General features: G+C 39.7%; 1 protein-coding gene across 1 annotated transcript in view; it reads right to left on the bottom strand.

Annotated features, from left to right (window-relative positions):
- Window positions 1–799: 799 nt before the first annotated feature.
- Window positions 800–22,639, bottom strand: part of SRD5A2 (steroid 5 alpha-reductase 2) — a 22,464-nt gene continuing 624 nt past the window's right edge. The window contains 4 exon segments of the mRNA XM_027899163.1: window positions 800–1,011; window positions 1,551–1,701; window positions 2,674–2,775; window positions 4,546–4,709. Of these exon segments, the coding sequence (XP_027754964.1) occupies window positions 945–1,011; window positions 1,551–1,701; window positions 2,674–2,775; window positions 4,546–4,709 (484 nt within the window). The 3' untranslated portion in view covers window positions 800–944.

Here is a 22,639-nt window from a genome sequence, read left to right as displayed (position 1 = left end):
TTTTCTTTAACACAAGGCTTCTTATTTGTTGCCATTTTTGTCATACATCACCATCTCAAGTCTTTTTATGAACAACAACTGAGTGGTTTTGAGTGGAAAAATTTTTATTCTGAGAAGGGATCCGGATTTGCAAGAGAAAAAGAAATCCTAATGGAGCTGCAATTGCTATAACAAAGTACATTTGAAAAAACAAACCCTGGTGTCTGAAGATTAATCATCTGACAGTGAGGAGAGTATTGCTTAAGGAGGGAACACAGACATTGTGCTTGTGAGTGCCAGCTTCCATCTCTGTGTACTTAACATCACCTCTGTGCCATGGCACACTGCTCCCAGCCTGGTGCCAGCACAAATACTCTCTTGTAACATTATGTTTCTGGGAGCTAAGCTGGCTTTTAGATGAAGAATAACGGGCTGAGTAATTCTGGGGGCAAATGAGACCCCTACTCTGGTTTAAAGTGTGGCAACATATAGGGCACTGCCAGCAGAGCAAGGACACGTGTACTGCAGCATGGAGGCAGGAAGAAGCAGTTGCAGAAGTGCTATAAACCGGAGTGGCTGCTGAAGACTTGCTCCAAAGTAATGGGTTTATGTTCTACTTTTCTTCATCAATACTTAGCCAGTGCGTTTTCTCTGATGTCAGCGTAGCTGTATATTCATTTTTCGTAGAACTCCACTGACAAGCAATTATGTTGTTTGAGGAGTCCCTGTGCCCACAAGTATCTGCAATTTACCCTGCAGATGGGGTAGAAAGGGTAAAAAAAAAAAAAACAAAACCACAACCAAAAAAGGGTAAAACCACAAGACTTTTCATTCCAAATTACCTTCTTTTCTGTTGCACCCCCAGATTGTCACTTGTACAATTGTAGTCAGACCTAACATTAAAACTAGGAACTCAAAAAAAAAAAATCCTATAAAAACCAAAAAAAGAGTCCATATTTCAATCATTAAAAAACGAAAGGAATCAAGGCTTTCCTTGATTTTGGATAGTCCGTAAATGTCTTGAGATAGTACCTGAAAGAAAATAAGCAAGAGAGTGAACCTGCATACATACAGGGAAACTGCACAGTTTTAATCCATCTGAGCTGAGGAAACTTAAAACTCCTCCAAACTGACTCGCTGTGTTATTTTGGTGTGCTACTCCACAAAAGAGCGTTCCACCAGTTTATTTAAGTTAAGTGAAAGTTGGTAATGCTGCTAAGGTTCTAACAGACCTGAAGTAGAAACTTTAGGAATTCAGAGCAGGGGACTGTATCTACTCCAAAGGACTGCAGAGGTTGCAAGAGAACCCTTAGGAAAGGCTCACATTTACGAGGCTCAGTAAAAAGGGGCTTTAACATGGCAGAAGCAGTGATGCAACTCATGTGGGATTAAATGACTCTCTGGCCCATCCAACAGAGGCTCCACCCAGTCACAAATAGGCCAATACGCTTCCTGTACATAGCATTACATTTCAGTTTTATGCTGAATCCTGGCTCTGCTTCCTCTCTGGCATTTTGCAAACCTACACTCTAAGTGTAAACAGCAGCCTACAGCAAGGAACGCTTTGATACCTGTGGTGGTGATAAGCACGTGGCCCAATGCAGCAAAGAGTGAAAAAGGCAAAGGCGAAGGCTGGGAGGGACCAGGTTGCTATGGCAAAACCAAACCATTCCACAATTTCTCCAAAGTAGTTGGCTCCAGAAACATAGGTGAACAGTCCCCCTGCATCAACAGACAAAATATTTAATTCTTACAGTCATCTCCATGGAGAATTATTTCCCATAAAATCAACAGCAGAATACTCTCCCTTTCTTATTCGAGGTCCATAACAGCAATCCAAACCCACTTCCTTGAAGCCAGTGGAACCATGCCAAATGGGTATTTTGTACAGGACTCTTGTATAAATACAAGAATCAAAGAATCAAAGGTAATTCTCACCCAGAGCTTTCCAGCACTTACACAATCATTTATTTTCATTTGGCAAATAGCTCAAGAAAGCCCATTATTAGATTTAAATTAAAATTATTAACATTAGTCAATTCTTTTCATGTCCTAAAAATATTCTGCAAATTCACTGCCTTTGGGGAACACGAAATCTGGATCTCAGTTTTTCACAACATTTACAAGAGGCAGGTAAGTATTGGAGGTGAGAAACTCTGGGGGAGAGGTATTACCATCCATAACAAGGCAGCAGAAGGAGTCAACACCAAAAACAAGAAATTCTTGGATCCCCATCCATATTGCTCTACATTTCCTAGGAAAGGCAATTCAGCACCTTGCATACTTGGTGTTATTTTTCCCCCCTAAAGTTAACACTTTGAATCTCCCTTTTGCAGAGTAAGAAGTCTGCTACTTCTTCTTCTTGGACATGGAAAAGGCGTATTTCCATCTTTACAGCTGTCTTTCACAGAGCTAAAATCCTCTTCCTGTTTCCCACTTCAATCATCTTTAAATTACCCAGCCCACTTCCAAAAACGTGTCCTCACAGCTCATATTTTCCAGATAGTCTTGCTGCTTCCCTTGGACTGTCTGCAGCCAGCTCATGCTGGTCCCTGCAGCTTAGAGGGGCACCTGAACTGAGTACCTGTGTGATACCAGCACCTCTGCCACTACTGTAGCTTTCCAATGAATTCAGTCAGAAAACATTATCCTGATGCCCTACTTTCTTCAAGGATATGGGGGACAAGGATATACCTTGAGGAATCTTGTAAGTGACTTCTCCAGGTTTCCTCAGCTGGCGCAGCAGGAGGTCACTGTGAATGTTGATTCCCATTCCCAGCAGAAATAAGAGGAGGCCTAAGGAATAAACAAGAAATGGATTAGAAGGACAGCTCTGTTTAGTCATTCCTACTCAAGCACATACAGGAGGCTTAACTTTGCAGCAGGCAGATAAGGGTCCTAACATGAAGTGGGGGGATTCTTTCTCAAGTCAAAAGATGTGCTGCTACCAAGGAGGCCACTGAACATGAGAAGCATAGATGACTGATGACACCAGAGCACTTACAGCTACTATGAGAGAAAGCAGGACTTCCCAGGTGGGCATTGTCACTCTTTATTGAACGTTCAAGGGGAGATACAAAGTACCCAACCGACACTAACTGGCTGATGCCAACCAGCCACGGATGTGGACATCGCTGCAGAGTAACCACTGAGCTGTAGGCCAGTACCAATACTCTCATTTTACTGCTGGGGAAGAGGAGTACGGAGTCACAAACTTATCCAGCACACCCCTGTAACCAGGAAGAGAACCTGTATCTCAGCATCCCAGTCTGCTGCCAGTGAGGCTGCTTGGACAGAGCTATGGGTGTGCACAAAGAGCAGGTACTCCCTGAAGGATGCTGACAGTTTCTGGCCAGAGTGATCCATTAAGCATATTCCATTTAGCTGAAAAACTAGAGACATTTGATTGAGAAACTCTGCAGGTGACCTGCCCTACATTTCATGCTACATTAGACGCTGAGAAAACCACCTCTGACAATGACTGGAAAGTGAGGAAAGCAATAGAGGTGGCATGTGTGCTATGAAGTATAGGGGAAAACTAAATGCTGATAAAACCTCAACACTTCCAGTAGCAACAGAGTCTATAGAGGAAGAATATACTGTTTGTTTTCTATTTAATATTTCAAGTACTACTGGCACTGATTTTCTTCCCTCCCCCCACCATTAAATATATGATTTTTATTTATCATGAAAATTAAGTGATGTGATGTTTCCTTTATTGGGTGTGGGAGCTCTTACTAAACAATGTCCAGAATTTTTAATACATGCTGTCCAAAAATTTGTGTCCACAGTCTGAAATGGGGTACAGAAAGTACCTTGGTTAGTTTGAACTTACCATATCCAAAATGTTTCCTCAGAGCCCCACGTTAATCTTCATTGCTATGCTTACATTTAAAAAACACCCTTTGTGCAGCACCAAATCTGTAATGCCACCTACCTACTCTTGTTCAGTTACTCTCTGAGGGATTTTACAGGGGGAAATTCAGCTAAGCTATTAAGTTACAAAATATAAAGGAATTGTATTAACATATAACCAGACTGTGCGTGATCTCTAATCTTCCCCTGTGCCTCCCATGAGAAAAAGAGCCCTTTGTCCTTAAAGCCTCATTCATGCTGGGGTTTTGCCCTTCTTTTCTCTCTCAGTCAGAATAGCTGTATCAAGTGCAAAGCTCCCCGGCAGGGAAGAGAAAGTCACAGCTTGCACTCACACACAACCACTTCTGGGTGGACACTTCTGGCTGAGCAAGGGTACATCCCTGTGCACCTGGGACCTGAGATTGCATCTCCACAGCCCATAGCAGCAGAAGGCTCTGGAGTGGTGTCAGTAAAAGATGACTTGTGATTTGAGACTAATGCACAACATCGTACATCTTATAAGGTGGCTGGCTAGCAGCAAAAAAAAGTCACTGCACATTTGTTTGTTTTATCTGGGCCAGCAGGCAGGTCTTAGGCTGATTTCCACCACAACAGATTTGACTCACATGTTCAGTAAAGATTAGAACATAATTCAAAATGCTTACAAATTGCTTGGAGATTAGATCTTGGTAATCCTGGAGCTGTAATTACCTGATGTAAATCTGATGTCGGTGCACCAGTCGTTCGGATATTCAGCACAGTAAATCAGGTAGTACCCCTGGAGGAAGCCATTATAGATACAGAATAACATGCCAAAGAAAAGCAATTGCAGTGGGAAAGGTCTGCCTCTAGTGAAGAAAGGATAAATAAATGTCCTAAGGTAGATAAGAAAAAAAAGTCAGCATATTGCTCGTGATAACATTGTATTTGCAATTTCTCTGTGTTAGGGAAAAAAACTTGAACAAAACACAAAATAGAAAATAAGTCAATAAATATTAAAAAAATGAAAACAACTATAACAGTATAAGATCAGCAATTAATGGGAACATGAAATGTTTTCTGTTATCTTTTCCTGTCCTTCAGGACTACACACAAGCTGGGAAGTTAGAAAGCTCATCCATATTCACTGAAACTTTGGGAATGTTTCTGTACTTTCCTTCTCCCTTGTTGATGAAAATGAGGAATTTGTGCCCACTAACAGCATTTTCATTTTAAGACCTTGATACAAAGCTCTGGTGGACCAGGTGAAGGGTGCTGTGGAGGCACGTGGGCACAGTGATGTTCAAACATCATCAGTGTAAGTGGTAAAATCTACACTCTTTCTTTTGCCTTCTTGGGCTTTGGATGCTACTCATCATACTAGTATATAAGCATTGTTGACAAGTAATTCACATCCCATGTTGCCAACATCAATTTAAGCAAGCTGAGGCATAAAATGTCATAACATAGTAAATCTAGATTAACTCATACTGAGCATGTCTGAAAGGGAGTAAGCAGAGCACAGTACAAGCAGCAACAGATTAGTGTATTCATTGCTTTCCAAAGCAAGGTAAAACACATTTCCAGCAATTAAGGCAGTTGTGATGCAGAAGTGATAAATATTTCTAAATACAGTAAAACCTAAGAAGTTGGAAAATATTTTTCAGATAGTGATATCACATTTGTCATATTTATTACAGTATGAAAAGGAATGCTCTTTGGAGCAATATTACTAATAATCATTGGGTTTGCCCCTTCAGAATCTGATGGTGGAGTTCTGAGTAGGCGAGGCCAGATTTAGCAACCCAACCTGCCTGCTGAAGTCATACTGACAAATTGAACTAAACAGTTAGGAGAAAAAGTGTGAAACTTGCAAAGAGAGGCTCGGAAAAAGCAAATTGTATAGAAGAGGGAATGATGCCAAATGAGTTTAGGAGGGGAATTTATATAGCAGGTTTGAGAGGGACTGGCATTGCTTTATCCTTTGAAAGAACATTACATTTAAGTAACATTTAAGTAACATTTAAGTAACATTTAAGTTACACATAAGAGTCTCTGAATTTTTACAGCTGATGCAAACAGAAGTTTTTGTCAGCTCCCAACAAAGCTGATTGTTTCCATGATGCTTCCTGATTCTACTATTGCAGGACAGAGGTTTTGGGCCTTGAGGTGACTTATCCTGCAGTAACAGGAGGGCAAAAATTGGCCATAGGCCTGTCTGCTATGGATGTGGTGGACACAGGACACAAAGAACCTTCATGCAAGGTATAAGTACAACAGAAGGGTAGCCAGGAATACCAGCTTTTTTCTATTGTTGTTGGGGAACTGAAATCCTGGCATCACTGTAATCCTGCCTCATAGCAGTTTGGACAATCCAAGTCAGGATTTCATCCAAGATTCTTTGTTGTGGAACAAATTCTCCAAGGAAATCTGTGTGGGTCTGTAAGTCCGGAGGCCAGATTCAGTTCCCTGTATCGGAACAATGCCCTAAGTAGTTATTTTAATACAGCACTTGTTGGGTGGTACTGCATGGCTACTTGAGGGGACACAAACTATTCCTCATGGGGTTTGAAAAAGCAAGAGATAAAATGGGAACATTTAATAGGCTTAAACATTCCATCTCTGCCAGAGCTATTTTGCAGTGTGAAAATCAAAGGGGGACTGAAGGCCATCATTTTAGAACAACAGAACAAATCTAGCCTTTTGGATTTAGTCCAATGACAAATTCGACCTTTTTCTTTTGGTGCAGTATCGATGACTAGTTCATTATTCCTTTATCATCTTTATTGGCCAAAGGCACTGCATCTGACTAAACCATTGCCAACAGCTTCTTTTTAAATGAGTAAATAATGAATTATTCATTTTCTTCTCCATCATTTATTTTCTAGAACAACAGGTTTTGAAGAGAAAATAATTTGATATTGCATGAAATTTCTTGCTCAAGGTATTAGCCCAGCTTCTTGGAAGTTCCAGACTCTCACTTAAACTAAGGGAAACTATAGGTTTGCTCTTCTTTTCACAGGAGGAAATTTTCTAACAAATATTATCGTAATCCATTAAGAGCCGGCTCTCAGTCCTCCAGCAGCTTGTCATTTGGCTGCCTACAAGCCTGGGGATCACCAGCTTCCTACTGTGTCTGCCCAGCTAGCCCTCTGCCACCAGGCCCTCTTCTGGATCTAACTGGGATGAACAAGGGGCTAGGAATCAGAAAGGTTGCAATGGCAGGCAGGGATGATGTGGTGCCTTTCTCCTCGAAGACTGGTGCTGGCCATAACCCAGCTGTGTCCTTCCCGTGCTGGGGCACTATCTGAATGCCCTGGCTCATCCCCTGTAACCCTGGCCAGGCTCCAGAACAGACTTGTGGACTCTTCCTGATCAGGAATGCTCTGAATCCCTGCAGGAATTTGTTTAGCTCTCCCTGGACAATGCAGAGCAGGGTCTGCCCTGAATCCCCAGTGAGAATGAACCAACATACTGAATGGTTGCCTGAGAACCATTTCTACACAATCTGGGCTCCACACACTCTGGTTCCTTGCTTGTCCCACCCAGATGTACAAAAGATGAGGAGGGTTGGTGGCCCAAGTGAGGGCAGGCAGCCAGGCCCTGGCCAGGGTGATGCCTTCAGGGCCCTTGCAGCTCACTTGCCATGGAGTCACTAAGTGAGGTCGTGTAGGTAGATGAGACACCCTGTTACATTGAGGGCACAGGTCGCAGTCCCTTTTCTCACTCGCTGAAAACTCTTTGCTTAGGTATTGTCTGCAAGTTCTCACCGCTTTATTGATACATTCTCAACCAAAGACCTTTCTAAGTCAGACACCTGTTTAGACCCTTTTCTGCAGCTCCTTCCTAAGGGGGAGCTTTCATTTTCTTATTTGTACAAATATCTGTACCTCAGGTGATAAGAAAAAAGTTTGATTTGCTTTACACAAATTTACCATCAGACCTGAAAAGAAAGGACTTGCCTGCTATCAAACAGTGGAGTTACTTTTGTTCTGTCTTGTGCGCAGGTTGAAAAGGCTGTTGTCCAAACCTGGGGAGATTACACCAACCTCAAACCAGTTCTATTTGCAGCAATTAACATCATAGGAGTCTTTGCCATAGATTGTCCCTGGAATCACAGTACCAGAGAGCTGTGGACACCCTCAGCATACCTGACCACTTGGACAAAGGCTCAGGTTGTTCACAAACATGATGGACTTCTACCTGGGGTATCTGTGATGCCTTGTACAAAGCCTCTAATTATTCTGGAGGGTTATGGATGTCAAATTACATGTTCCAAAGGCATCTACTGCTGAAGGGTCTGCACATACTTTCTCTTTTTGAGCCCAATCCTGGAGGTTATTTGTGAATTGCACTCTCGGGTAATTTTTAACTTTTACTATTTTTGAGTTGTGTTGCACTGTTTCTTATGGAATAGTCAGAGGAGAAGACTGTGAAGTCTATTCTCCATGTATAGTAAACACCAGAACAAAATCTGGCACCTGTTTCCTGTGGTCAATCAGTCAATTAAAAATTTTCAGTTATCCCAGACTGGTTTTAAACAAATGTACTGTTTCAATTGTCAGTTCCAAGCAGCAGGTAATCTTGTATCCATTCAAAGGGAAAGTAAAACAAAATACTGTAAAATACTTTCAAAAGTAAAATGAACCATTTTAACCCTCCTTTATCATGATGTCTCCAGATGCTCCAGCATCACAAACTGAGTAAAACCTCCTCACTTGTTTTATTACTCTCCTCAAAAGTCCTACCCTGAGACGCTTTGCCTTTTTATTCCCCACTTACTCTTATGGATTCTGCTGTAGTCTGAGAAGGTAAACAAGCCAGGAATATTTAGACAAGGAGAGAAAGTAGTTTATTAGTAGCCATTTGTACCGTGTAGGGTGGACCACGTCCCTTTTGTTAAGGTCTGCACTGTGAGACATGCTCCTGCACAGCCTCAGGAACAAAATCTGAGCTACAGCCCAGCTGACAAACACACCAGCAATGCTGGCAAGCAGGAATGCTGGACTGCCCATTAAGCCTCTCCCAGTACCTCCTGCAGGTGCAGGATAGACAGCTGATCTCAAATGCTGTAATGCATTTGTATGTCATCTCCTGATGTAAGGAAGGCTGTAAGTTCAGGAGCTGAGCTCTTTTTTTGCAGCTGATGTCTAGCTACAGCTGCCTGTGGAGCCTGCTGATGCAGAGAGTGTGTGGTGGCTGTGTGTGCCAGCAGGTGACCACCAGCTGCAGGGCACACCTTCCTGGCCTGGACAGGGAGCCACCCTGGACCCCATTCCTGCATCACTGGGACAGTGTGAAACCATCAGATAACTGTAATCAGTTATCTTCCCGGTCCCTAGCCTGATTTGTAAGCTCATTTTAAATCCCATTGAACAGTGACAATGATGGGAGCGAGAGGACTACCCTTTTATTTTAAACATGCTGATTTATGTATCTAGGGATTACTAACACAGGTTGGAATGAGCTCTCCTTCTCAAGCAACGTACAAAACATATTACTTCCATGTTCCTCTAAAGATCTTTGGACAGGCTTTTGATGACTGCAATTTAAGGAACAAGAAAGATAGACATATTACTGAAAAGCTGACATTTCAGCTGTATAAAACAGCAGTGAGCCTCTCATGTCAGGATTAAATCCCAATATTCTGTCTAAAAAAATTGACTCAATCTACAGTCCCTGCAGCCCCTCTGAGATGTTTGTGGTTCACCTGTGAAATTCATCCAACCCGAAGTCTGTTTGTAGGGACAGTCTTTCTTTGTGGCCTCTTAGTAGCAGGTTCAGGGTTAGATAAAGACTTCTGTCTGGAGCAGATTCCTTTTTCTTGGGCAAGAGATAGAAGCACACATTGATCAAGGGATGGGAGAAGGACTGAGGAAACCCTGAGACAGATGGCACTGTGCTTGGGTTTGAGGAGTTCTTGAGAAGGACAGTGGAGAGGAGGAGGACTGGGCAGCACTGATTTAATGCAAAGGCAGCAGAAATGTGGTGGGATTCGGTAGCAAAATGAAAAGAGGCATAGAAGAGATTGCCATAGTGAACCATGGGGGCTGCTGAACTTTTAATGGATATTAATAAGAACAATCTTATTCAAGATAAAAAATAACACCCAATACTAGAAAGTAATTTATTTAGGAGAGCTGAATAGCTGTGGCCAAGAGTTTTCGCGACACTGACAGGAAATTAATTTGAATGGAATGAAAAGAAATTTCTGCTAAATGTAATACAAGAATAACATTGAATTAAAGAGCTTGGTAGGACTGAGAGAAGAAGGAAAATAACCACAGGTTACAGACAAATACAAGTCCTTTATTAAAAAGAAGAAAAAGTCTAAAGGTTTGAAATTAGTATTAATCTTCATATTTCAGGGGATAAATTGTATTCCATTTATTGGAGGCAGAAGGAAGCAGCTGTCCTGGACAACTGACCGTCATCTGCGGCACTTTGCTTTGAATGATCTGATAATGGCTTCTGCCAAGGGAATGCTGACTATGAAGGACTTCTGCTCTAATCCAGTGTGATAACTTCAGGGTTTCCTAATGTCTCATGACTCATCTAACATTTTCCACAACCGAACATGTTAAAGTTTATAGAGTAAAATCCCTAGAATAGATTAGCAACTGCTTAACACCAGCATTTATGGGTGAAGCTCCAGAGTGGTACTTGCTATGCCAGGAAGGCTGACACCATGGATGACAACATCTGCAGAAGAGTCAAAGTGAATCAGCAACTGTGCTTGACTTGTGGCCACACTGTTAAATACAGACTTCAGGTTGAAACCTTGGCAATGGGTCAGAAAAGCTCAGTTGCTTACCACTACATTTGAATAAAGTGGGATTAGAGGAAAAAATACACAAAGAATTTCAAAAGTATGTGTATCTGACGGGAAAGGCTAAAAATAAAATGCTGCATCTATTTTACTATCAATCATAGCTGAAAAAAAACATGATGCATTTGACTTGGGATAAATTTAAGGAATTTGAACTGTGTAATGCTCAGTTCCAACACTGTAAACACCTCAACTCAGTCAATTCAGTCTATCTTGCACTGGTCAGTAATGCCTCATTGATTGCTATAAATTTTAAGCATGCTATGCAGTTAGCAAAGTTAGAAGGATAGTGATACATCTTAGTCCTCATCACATTGCATACATATATTATCTGTTCTACATTTAATAAAATATAAGTAGTTGATAAAAAAGAAGGAAAAAGAAAGGTATAGAGCCTAAAAATGGGTATTTGGTTTTACTTAGTAAAGAAGAACTGTGTAAGATTAATTTCAAGGCAAAAATTTTTGTCCTTCTAAATTCTCTACAACAGTAGACAGACTACAAAAGTGTTTTGCAAGTTTGTTTATAAATTACTTTGCTACTCCTCTTGGTTTTCTTCCATTATTTCTGAAAATGTCACTAGAAAATCTAGTATCTCCCAATGATTACCAGTGTCCAGTTAGAATCAACAAAGGAGAATTCTTCCCTGTCACTGGAAAAAATTATTGAATCATAAAGAACATTGATCTTTTCTGATGTTTTTGCAGGTATAGAAACAAACCCCCTTCTAAAGGGACACCAACAACAGAATTGTTTGGTTTGGTGCAGTAACAAGCTGACTCAGCATGTCACAATCCTTCAGCAAGTTACACTCAGTATACATTTATGCTGGTATATCTGTTTCTCAAATGTTTCCATTTTGGTGTATAAACACCAAAACACCATTTTGGTGTATAAACACCATTTTGGTGTATAAGCACCAAAAAGGTTTTATATACCCTTAATTAAATATATTATTTTCTTTTTATTTGCTATTAGCTAGCCACTACTTTTTCCTCTTTGTTGGTAATGTGGAAAGGAGATCAGAATGAGAGCTGAACTAAACGATGGGAAAAACTGATTGAATGCCCATAGCAAAAAGCAACTGAAGCAAGTGCCAGATGAAGCAGAAGTTAATATCTTTCTCACCATCACCTGTCAAACTGGGCATATTCATTGGAAAAATGGGGATTTGTTTTTAAAATGCTTTTCTCATAACCAAATAAGGTAAGGTGAAACTAACAGAGCAAAGGAAATATGTCCCTTGTACAGATCCTTGTCAAAATCAGTACCATCTCATGCAAACTCACAACTTCTCCTCAGACACTGCACAGCCAAGATACTGGAGTCCAGAATGCACAGCAGGATGGACTTTTTGTCTAACCAAACACTTCTACTTGGAACAACTCTTTGTCTCAGAATCCTGAGAATATGTCTACAACAACAGGAGACAAGACTCATTTCTATACTTGGCTTAGGTAATCCTGTTTTCCCAAAGTAGGTTCTTTAAGTGAAGGAACTGACATAAAGTAGATGTATTGTAGAAGAGGGATGGTAGGAGCAGAAGGTGTTCCATATCTTGACCTTAGTAAGATTTTTTACACTGTCTCACATGTCAATCTTATAAATAACTTGGGATTTTCTGGTTTAGAGGATGTTAAGTGGCTGCAAAACTATTGCAAAACTATATCAAGGGATAGTTAAATATTGTTTACTATCAAAATAGAAGGATCTTGTGAGAGAGGTTCTGCAAAAGATTTTTCTCGTACTACCCAGGGTTTTTTTTCATCAATTTTATTCCTCTGGAAGGAAAAAAAAATTTGCAATGTTTGTGGCTGACACAACTCTGGAAGATGCTGAGCACACCAAGAGTGAAGGCTAGAGTTTTCAGTGATCTTGCAGTACTGGTTTGATAGTTTTAAAACAGTAGATTTGATTCAATAAAGACAATGGCAAAATACTATACTTGCTAAGACCAAATGTAAAAGACAAGCTGGAAAACAGGCTGCATATAGGGAGAGTGCTGGTAGCTGGCAAACTAAGCATGAGCCAATGATGTCAGGCTGTTGGGAAAAAGGCAAATATTAAAATGTAATGTGAGAGTGGGAATGTTGTTGGAGACACCTGAAGTAATCTTTCTCCTTTGGATTGTGTTCTATAAAAGATGAAGACAAAGCAGAAGCAGCCCAGAGAAAAACAACTGTGGTCTAGGAAATACAACAAATAGAAAGACTGAAGGACTGAGGACTTTTTAAAATAGCTCAGACAAAACCAGTGGTATTATAACAATCTACAACTGTACAAAAAGTTGCTGCAAAGAAGAAAGTAGTAAAACATTCTCTTTGTCTACTGGGAACACAATAAGAAGCAATAGGCCTAAACAGCTGTATAGAAAATGCAGCTTAGACATTAGGGAGACAGAGAAGCACTGGCGTGTATTAGGAATCTCAATCAGGCCAGATAAACATCTATCAGGAATGAGAAGAAAATCTGAGGACTCTATGTGTCCAGGAACTGCCTGGGAATGGGAACTTGAAGCTATCTTGGTGAGAGAGGGGTTCTGATGAACTTGGCGCCAGGCCAGCTGTCACAGTTGAAACCCTAATTAAACTTGTTCCAGATTTATATTTGTATGAGGATTAGAGGACAGGACAAGGTTCAACATGACTAGATGGATTATGGTGATGACAAATGTGCAGATCCAGCAGTGCTTCATGATTACCTCTCCTATTTGACATTATCTAAAGGGCAGCAGTACTCAAATATTAGGAGATTGTTTGTTGTTTTATCTAAGCAGTAGCGTGTCAAAGGCTTAGCCAGCCAAAGCATATATTTCAGAAAGGTATCTTACTCTTTTCTTCTTCAGAAATAATCACTTGATATTTATGAAAACTCACTTTGTTCCTGTTGCTAAACTGTGGGTGTCTGCCAAAGGCATGAAGTGTGTTCCGGAGTAACTTAACCAGACACTGTGTTGTGCACCTTGAAGAGCTCCCTGCTCTACTGCAGCAGAGTGCAAAGAGTACACAAAGGCAACATTTTCCAAAGACATTTCTGGGAGGCAGTCTCCCAGCGTGGTAAATGTTGGTGTACTCTAACACTGTTATAAGCAAATTGGTATCTTATATATGGCAAAAGTTGACTTTGGGTGTTGCTACTTATATTACATGTTTATAGAGAGTAATTAGGAAGGAGGAGGTCAAACCCAACTTCCTTCAAATGGGACCTTTTTTCACTGTTATTGCAGGTCACATTTTGACTCACTTGCTGCCCATCCTTAGGTATCACATGGTAGCAACTGGTGTTTCAAAAGTTCTCAGCTGGCTCTTTATTTATTAATAATCAATATTAATATATTAGTATTAAATAATAACATATAATAAATAATTTTATAATAAAAAAATTGATAATATATTGAATATTTATATAGCTGGCTCTTCAATAAATTTGGACCTGTAGGAAAAGATACTATTTTTTCTTCTCGTCCATTGACTTTTTCCATTTCCTGCACTGCTATTTAAACCCAGTTTTAATTGGTTGGTTGGGATTTTTTTTACAAAATAATCTCATTGCTATTGTTGTATCTTTGAGATACTGCACAAATAATTAGAATGTCAGCTGTGTGGCCATCAAAGAGTAACACAGCTCTTACATTCAAATGGGTGTAGATGTACATGCAATTAATTATTTGACGAAATTCAGTAAGGACCACCCTACTGATCAATTCACCTTCCACACATAAATCAATTTCTAGAGAGAGAAGGACACTCCAAGGTGTGTAATTTAAGAATAGTCTCTTAATTTATAGTTTGAAAGCATTTCTTTATCATAATTTTTCTTGAACAAAATTACTTTAGTTTTGAAGGAGATAACAAGAATATAACTTATACCAAGTGAAATAGGTGCAGTGTCTGTGATGGACACTGATTTATAATCGTGCTACTAAGAGGTTATTTCATAGGGTTTTTTTCTAAACTGAGCTCCACAAAACTGGGAAATTGCCTAATTGTATAAGCTTTTGAGTACATAAAGTAGCTGATTAAAATGTTTCCTTTTGTCAAAATTTTTTTGTTGTCTCAGTAAAAAAGTGCTACCTCCTCCCATAGTGGTTGCCTCTCTTATGATAAGAAATCAAAAAAACAGACTTGTGGATCTTGAAAGAGCAAAGTCCATAACAAATTTCCCACTGTGCATATGGAATAAGCCTTACACTTTTCTCCTGCTTTTTATTTCCTACTTAAAAGAGCAGCCCCAATAAGGGACTACTACAGATATCCCATGATTAAAACCAGTAATTTGCTTGTTTGGTAAAAACAGCATTATTTTCAAGTAAAAACATTTACATTTACAAAAACTTCTGTATATAATTTAATTCTTTTTCCCTGTCTGTCTTAGCATATCCCTTTATAATCCTACTTTTCCAATATCAACAGCAGGAATCTGATAATGCAAATCCAGATTTTTACATCCTTGTCAGTCTTATCAAAGCTCGATGGGGTTTGGAGCTCGGAAAGTATCTTCCAAAAAAAAAGATTTAAACTCATAGAATATCAAGTGTTTTAACTTCCTCAGTGTCCTCAAACCTTACACGGGTGAGATCAGAGGAGCCTACCCGAGCCTCAGTGACAGCCTTGGGACTGGGACTGGGGTCTCTGCCCTGGGTCTGCAGTTTGAAAAGCTCCCTGAAGAGCAGCTGGGACTGAGCACCCACCAAGTCCTTTTGTATTTAGCAGCGACAGCGAAGTTTGAAGAGCAAACATGAGTACTAATTGAGTGCATTTAATGGCCCTGCTCCAGGTAGCAGAGATGAAACTAGAAAAACTTCTGTGACCTGTTCTGTGCGTATGGCATTTCCCTTTACTTCTGGAAGGCAGAACAGACTTTCTGGATATGGACCTCAGGCCAGTGATCTGACCACAAAACAACAAATGTCTCTGGAATTGTAAACTGTAATACTCTGAAGCACACAAGCATACAAAACCTTCTTGAACAACTGGGAATTACAGCCTTAGCTGCACAGTAGGAGTAGTGGATATGATGGAGAATGGAGAGCAGGAGCATGGCACACAGTAATGTCTACCTGGGAGAAAAAAAATCTGAAGTACAAATACCAAATCATAAAGGATTGTAAAGCTGCCTCGTAATGACAAAACAGCACAGGCAAATTGGAGTCAGATAGAAATATACTGTTAACGGGCTTGTTGTCTTGAAAAGAAATGAAGAAAGACCAAAGTCATAAGTTTAGTTATCTCTTTGTTTCATCTCTACATAAAATCTTCCAGACCAAGAGAGAAAAGGAAAAATCACATGCGTACAATTTGGGCTGGGCAAAACCAACAGTTTCTGTAATGTTAACCCCCTTTCCAATGGGAAATGAATGCATAGATAGAATGATTTTGCTAATAGTTAGGAAAGCAATCAGCCAGTATTCTGTTTCGAGAGCAGAATTTGGAAGGTATTTCATAATGCTAGAGAAGACTGCAAAATGAAAAACTCCATGAAGCACTGGGTGCATGAGCATCTTATAGTTATGAGGCAAAACATATAAAGGGATGTTTTTTGTTGACTATTAATACATTAATTTGAGGAACCTGGATGAAAATAGCAATGAATCTAATATTTTCACGTAAGAGCAGAAATCACATATTAGCATTACTGATACACACTGGGATAAATCACAGTTACACTCGTTGAGTGGGGAGCAAGGAATGCACGAAAGAGGCAGAGCAAATGGCCAGCCTCTGTTAAGGATATCACGACCAGATCTTGAATTACTGCCAAGTTCAAACAGCAGGAGAGGATGAAAATGTATTACTGAGTAGCTGGTGAAGACCAAAAGGAATCTGGTTAGGGTTTACTCCAAAGCATCAAGTTGAAGGAAAAGAGAACAAGATTTGTTACCTGCTAAATACCTGCATGTTTTATACTGGGAGATTAGTGATAAAGGTTTCATGAGGCCCACAATGAAAATGTCTTTAGTTATTGACACTTACTGATGGTGACTTTGTAAAATAAAAGGATAAAATAACTGTGTCTATGGGTAAAAAAATTAATCTCTGGATTGGATCTGGTGGTTATTACATAGGCTGATCATATTCACTTGCATATTCCTATAATAAAGAGAGTACCACTTAGAAATATATAGATACACTTCAAACTTAATCTAATTTCCATATATCCACTTCATATTTTAAAAAAATGTAACTAAAATTGTATGAACTAATACAGAATACCTCTAAAAATTATGAGCAAATTAATTCATAAATGACTTACTCATTTGGAGCCTCCATCCATCTGCATTTCTCTGGAGGCTTGAGCTGCTGTTCTTACTGATCACAAGTAGGCCCACCTACACGAAAAAAGGACCAGCATGCCCAGGTAAACATGGCACCTGCTGACCAACCAGGCAGTGCAGGCAGGCTTAAAAAGGGACTAAATGGGTCGCATTGTACAGAGCAAAGGAAGAGGGAGAGTCTGTCTTTCTTCCCCCAACTTAGTTTCAGAGAGAGGATAACTGGCCAAAAGAAGTGCTAAAAATTGTTTTAACACTTTAAAAATGTTGTTTTCAAATGCTGTTCATTTTCCATTCTCTTGCCATGAAAGCCTGCTTTCCCTGATCATTTTAGAAAGATGTCAATTTGCAGAAAACCCAGTACAGGCACACTAAATGGATCACCTTCAGTCAAAGGAGTTTGGGGATCCAGCTACGTCTCAAAGGTCAGCCTACTTAACATCCTCCAGATTCACCTCAGTGCACTTCAGAAATGAAAACAGCAGTTTGGTTTGTTTGTATACTAACACAGTAAAGAATCATGGCGTTGATTGAAAACAAAGTTGCAAGAGAAGAAAATAAATAAATAAATAAATAAATAAATTAATGTGATTCTAGGTAGTCTTTGAAACTGAAATGCCTCTTTTAATTGCTCGTGCCTCAGTTATTATGGGCAGCACAGTAGGGCTAAATCCGGCACCCTGTGTCCTTTTATACCAGTATCTTCAGGATTAACTTTGTAAATCAGTGAAACAAAGCCTTTCCTGCTGCCACTGAGAATGGTGACATCTCCTCTGCTCCCTCACCACTGTCTTACTCACTGCTAGAAGGAACGTAGCATTAAGGTTTATATGGAATTGGATTCCAAAGGCTTCCTCTCATCACCCTATCTTTTTTTCCCACCTTTGCTTTTTGAAGCTGGACTGCAAAATGGAAATGCAGCAAAGGGGCTTCTCCCTGCCACCTGAAGGCTTCAGCTGGTATCTTCTTAGCACAAGCCCTCCAGCAGGAAAGGCTGTATTACAAACTACATTTCAAAGCAAAATACTTTGTAAGTCATTTATCATGAGAAGTATTCCTGTATTTACATTTTATGCCACTCATCCTTTTAAGCTCATGGCCAGCTTTCCACTGAGATTGTGTACACAGATGGTAGACTTGGCATTTGTTGCTTTTCTCTCTTTCTTTTTCCTTTTCTCTGCCTTCTCACCCCATCAATTTGGGAGGTCCTACCCTCACAGAATCTACCTGCTCAAAACGAAGAAGCTGTGAGTTTAACTAGAATAGATGTGATAAATTCAGATTTACTTTTTTTTTTTTTTTTTTTTTTTTTTTTTTTTTTTTTTTTTTTTTTTTTTTTTTTTTTTTTTTTTTTTTTTTTTTTTTTTTTTTTTTTTTTTTTTTTCAGATTTTGGATAATTCAGATTTAAGGATGTTATCTTCAGCACCGAAGAGCATTTGAATTTCATTACATTCACACCATGCTGCGGCAATCAAGTGCACATTGAGACACAAAGAACTGGCTAGCTAAGGATGGCAGCCAAACAAGCAGGGCGTGGGATTGGAGATTTCTCCCTTCTATCTCCTCCCCTCAGCAGCAGCAGCAGCAGCCGCCCGCGCTTTCAGTTCTTCACGAAAGCCACGAAGAGAGAGGCTGCTGCCTAGCGGTGGCAGAGAAAGGCAGAAAGCGTACTGCTGTCACGGTTCACCACAGGACACCGGACAAGGCAGGATGGAGGCAAGGTCTCCTGGCTTCATCCACCTCCATCTTGCATCCTCTTGGGCAGCAAATTTTCTGTGGGCAGCACTAGGGGAGGGTTGGCACTTTGGCCTGCAGTCAGTACTCAGATGATCCTCTCCTTTCTGTGTCAGCGGTGGGCTGGGTGGGGGCACAGCACCTGCCAGACCTGGCCCATGGGGCTCCTCCGGGCAAGCAGAGAGGTCCTCCAAAGTCCTCGTCAGTGAGGAGCCATCAGCATTAACCCAGTGAGTTTCCAGAAAAGGGTTAGAGTGATCATTACAACACTCCAGCATACTCCTCTACAATCTGACAATAAATACAAAATTACCACTGATTAAGCTGGCACATGGCACAAATTCTAGACAACTGGTGAATATCAACCTGTGTGAGACGAAACTATAGAGCAGTATGCCCAGGTAGAAAAGTTACTTTAAAATCAAAGAAATACAGTGATACAAACAGAAACAACTCCTAAGGAGCGATAGATTGTAACCTTGGTTACAGTCCTGGTTACACCAGCTCCAGAGCGTTCTAAGTAGCCTGGAAATACAGGGCATCCTACCATGACTCCAAGCTGAAAAGCTCTCTCCCAACCTGTAAACATGGGAGTAAGCATGGGGGAACAGGAAAGTAATGTTGTCTCTAGACATGCTACTACAACTCCACCTCTGTATTATGCATCACACTGATGTCTTAATTTTAAAACGGATATAAAAAAAGAAGAGAGCTTAAAATGACACAGAAATTATCTGAGGGACTGAGGGGAGGGGTAGAAATGTCTTGCATTGTAAGCCTTCTGCTGCGGTTCAGTGTCATTATAAATCTAGTTTACGATACCTCAGATCAAATAAAAAATGTTGTAGCTACCTGACACCACATCCAAAAGCAGGACAAGTTAATTTTGCTGGTTTAAACCTGTTCCTAAATTTATGAAAAGGTAATTTTATCCTGACCAACCTCGTGTTGAATGAAGTATCATGTGTCTGCACTACTCTAACTCTGTGTCAGATCAGGTAATGTCTGTTCCCCTGTCACTGGCGTAAATCCACCACAAACCCACACATTCAGTATAAACACCACAGCACATCCAGTAACTAATGCATCAGAAATATGATCATGTGCTCCTACATTATGTCGATCAAACTGCTGCTGATTGGACATGACAGCTCTGTAACAAGTAAATCGGAACATGATCCGTTGCCATGTAAGTGATATCATGGTAAGAAAATACTGAAGGATACTAAGGAGTGCTTTAAATTAGCACAGGGCGAGAAAGGGCAGGCACCACTGAGAGAAAATCAAGGTTAGCCAAATTTAAGCAAGGCATTTTAAACACATTTAAATAAGAGTGAAAGAGTTCAGAAGATAACACTACCAAAGAAAACAGTGAAAACTGATGGATGTTTTTATCTTCTGGGATCTTCAGGTCAAGACTTGAAGTTACCCTGAAAAATGTGCTTTAGGCAAACAGAAGCTACCAGCAACAACAACATAACAAAGGAAGACAGAATAGCTGGGCACAGTGGTCCTTGAAAAATTTATTTCTCCGTTGTGGACTATATTGTCCTTCTGAGCACACCTCTACTAAAAACTACCCTTCCTCTTGCATGTTTGGTATAGCAGATGAGACAAAATTAGGAACTATAAAAGCTTCCCTACGGAGAGAAAGAAGTCACAAAATCATGCAAAAATACACAAGGAAACTTTTCTCTATTTCATGCAAACATAAAGGAATGCTTAAGTACAGATGTCAGATGATCAGCAGTTAAAGTACAAGTGGATTAACAAAATTTGTTTATAATTAAAAATAGAACAGCTTTATTCACTTCAGAAATTTAAAGTCAGAAAATGCGAACGTTTACATCCATTAAGTAAATGTAATTTTGTTATCAACTGAGTGAATGTTTTACTCATTATCCCTGCAGTCAAATTTCATCACAAAAGTGTTTTAAACTGTTATTAGATTATTTCTAGCAAAGATAATAAATTGAAAAGGAAAATCTAGATAAAGCCTGGCTGTTATAACAAACTATTGAACTTCTTTTCAAACACTGTGTGACAAAGAACCACCCTAACCCACTGTGACCAGTGCCCTCTGGAAATATGGTTAGCATAGAAAACATCATTTTATAAGGCAAACATCCACTATCCATAAGTGCACTGCACACACCCACCCCACCCCCTTCTTTCTACCCGTTTTCCAACATTGCAATAAGACCGCTTGCCCACCAGCATTGTCACCAGGACATACAGAACAGGCAAGTCTAAGAACCCATGTCCACTAACAGCCCTAACAGCTTAGACTGGAGCTGATGCTGGATGGCAAAACCCGTGAATTCCTGATGGTCAGGGATGTCTCCACCATCATCATCTTCTTCCGCCAAGGAATGAGTAGCTCACATTTTAGTTTTTTTAGTTAAAGGCTGAGCCTAGATTACAGTATTGTGCCGCATGCTGATCATTAAGAATTTGACTCAAACAGCAGAGGGTCCAAGTAACTTAAATGTCTAGGTAAATAAAAAAAATTCTAGAAAATAAGAAAGTTACTCAAATTCTGTTTAAGCTGTAAGCTATGCTAATTGCTGAAAAAAAATCTGTGTAACAATAAACTGTCCTACCTGCTAGAAATTGTAGATAACAATGTTATGATGATTGTTAATTTTTTTATTTTATAATAAAGCTCTAATTATAATCACAACCATGTGGAAATTGGTCTCTCTACCAAGGATCCCTCAAACAACCTACCTGCTTCCATAGTGTCAGGTGAAAACCAGAAAAATTCCTAATTTGGTATTTTGCTGCTCTTTTATATAACAATAGAGTACTAATATTTAATACAACATTTCACATATTACTTGATTTAGTAGAATCTTAGAGTGGCTTGTGTGAGAAGGGGCACACTGTAAGAACAATATTGGAGTAACATGCAGTATTAGAAAGAAACTTGTTATACAGACTTGGCTGAAGGGAGGGTTTTTATTTTTACAAGAGGAAAAGTATACTGCAGCAACAGATGAGAAGACTCCTGAATTATTTGAGAAAAAGAATGTACAAAAACATAGTACTTCTGCCTAAGTCCAGCTCAAACTATCGAAATTCTTGATAATAACAGAATACGTTAAATCAAATTTTGTATAATTGCATATAAATAATACATCTAGCTGGAAGTCAAATGTGTTATAGATGTGTCCTCCAGCTGACTCCTTCAGCAAAGACAATGTTAGGGATAATAAATATATCTTTAACATAGTCTTATGGCACTGTAAACCATTCTCTGTTTTATATTTATCTACAACAGCCTGGAGTTTCTATCCCTAAGCTATCTGTAGAGATACTGCAATTTGATTTTCAATATATTGACTTTGGTTGAGCTGCAAATAATTTCTGATCAAATATTAAAAGAATGTTTTCTATTTCTACGTAGCAAATTAAAAAAAAAATAATTGTGATTAAAAAAAATGGCAAAACAAGTCAGAAAAAGATTTGCCTCAGAAGTTACGTAGCTCTTTACTGTGTGAAGGCATAATGTTGTTCACATGCACTTGCCATTCATGAGTAAAAGCCTTTTTTTTTCCATAAACAGATAACCAAAAGTCAAATTCCTTATGAAAGAACTCCACAGAAAATCGAAGTGGAGCAGAAGATATATTCTGATGATATACTCCAGAACCAAGTCCCACTGGTTGCAGAACTAAGTGGCAATTATAGAGCTATGTCTCTTAAAAGTTATGAGCAACAGTGGATCAAATCTCTACTTTTTCTTTGAGCTCCTGATTAGTAAATATAGAATTAAGTAGAGTTACAGCATTCGTTGACTCTGAGAAGAAAAGGTTTCTAAAAAGAAAAGAAATCAAAAGAAACTGGTACTTTGGTAGTGAAGTAAGAATGACGAGTTGAGCATAAAGAACCAACTTTCCTGCTTTGGCACAGAAAGCCCGCAGTATCCCTGTCTCCCCTGCCCTGACGGCTCAGCCGTGCTCTCCCCTGCTCCCCGCGCTTCTGAGGG

Source organism: Empidonax traillii, unplaced genomic scaffold (genome assembly GCF_003031625.1).
Source record: "Empidonax traillii isolate 1590-97213 ecotype Southwest subspecies unplaced genomic scaffold, ASM303162v1 scaffold648:size464035, whole genome shotgun sequence".
Taxonomy (NCBI): domain Eukaryota; kingdom Metazoa; phylum Chordata; class Aves; order Passeriformes; family Tyrannidae; genus Empidonax; species Empidonax traillii.
This window is presented reverse-complemented; position numbering and strand designations above follow the sequence as displayed.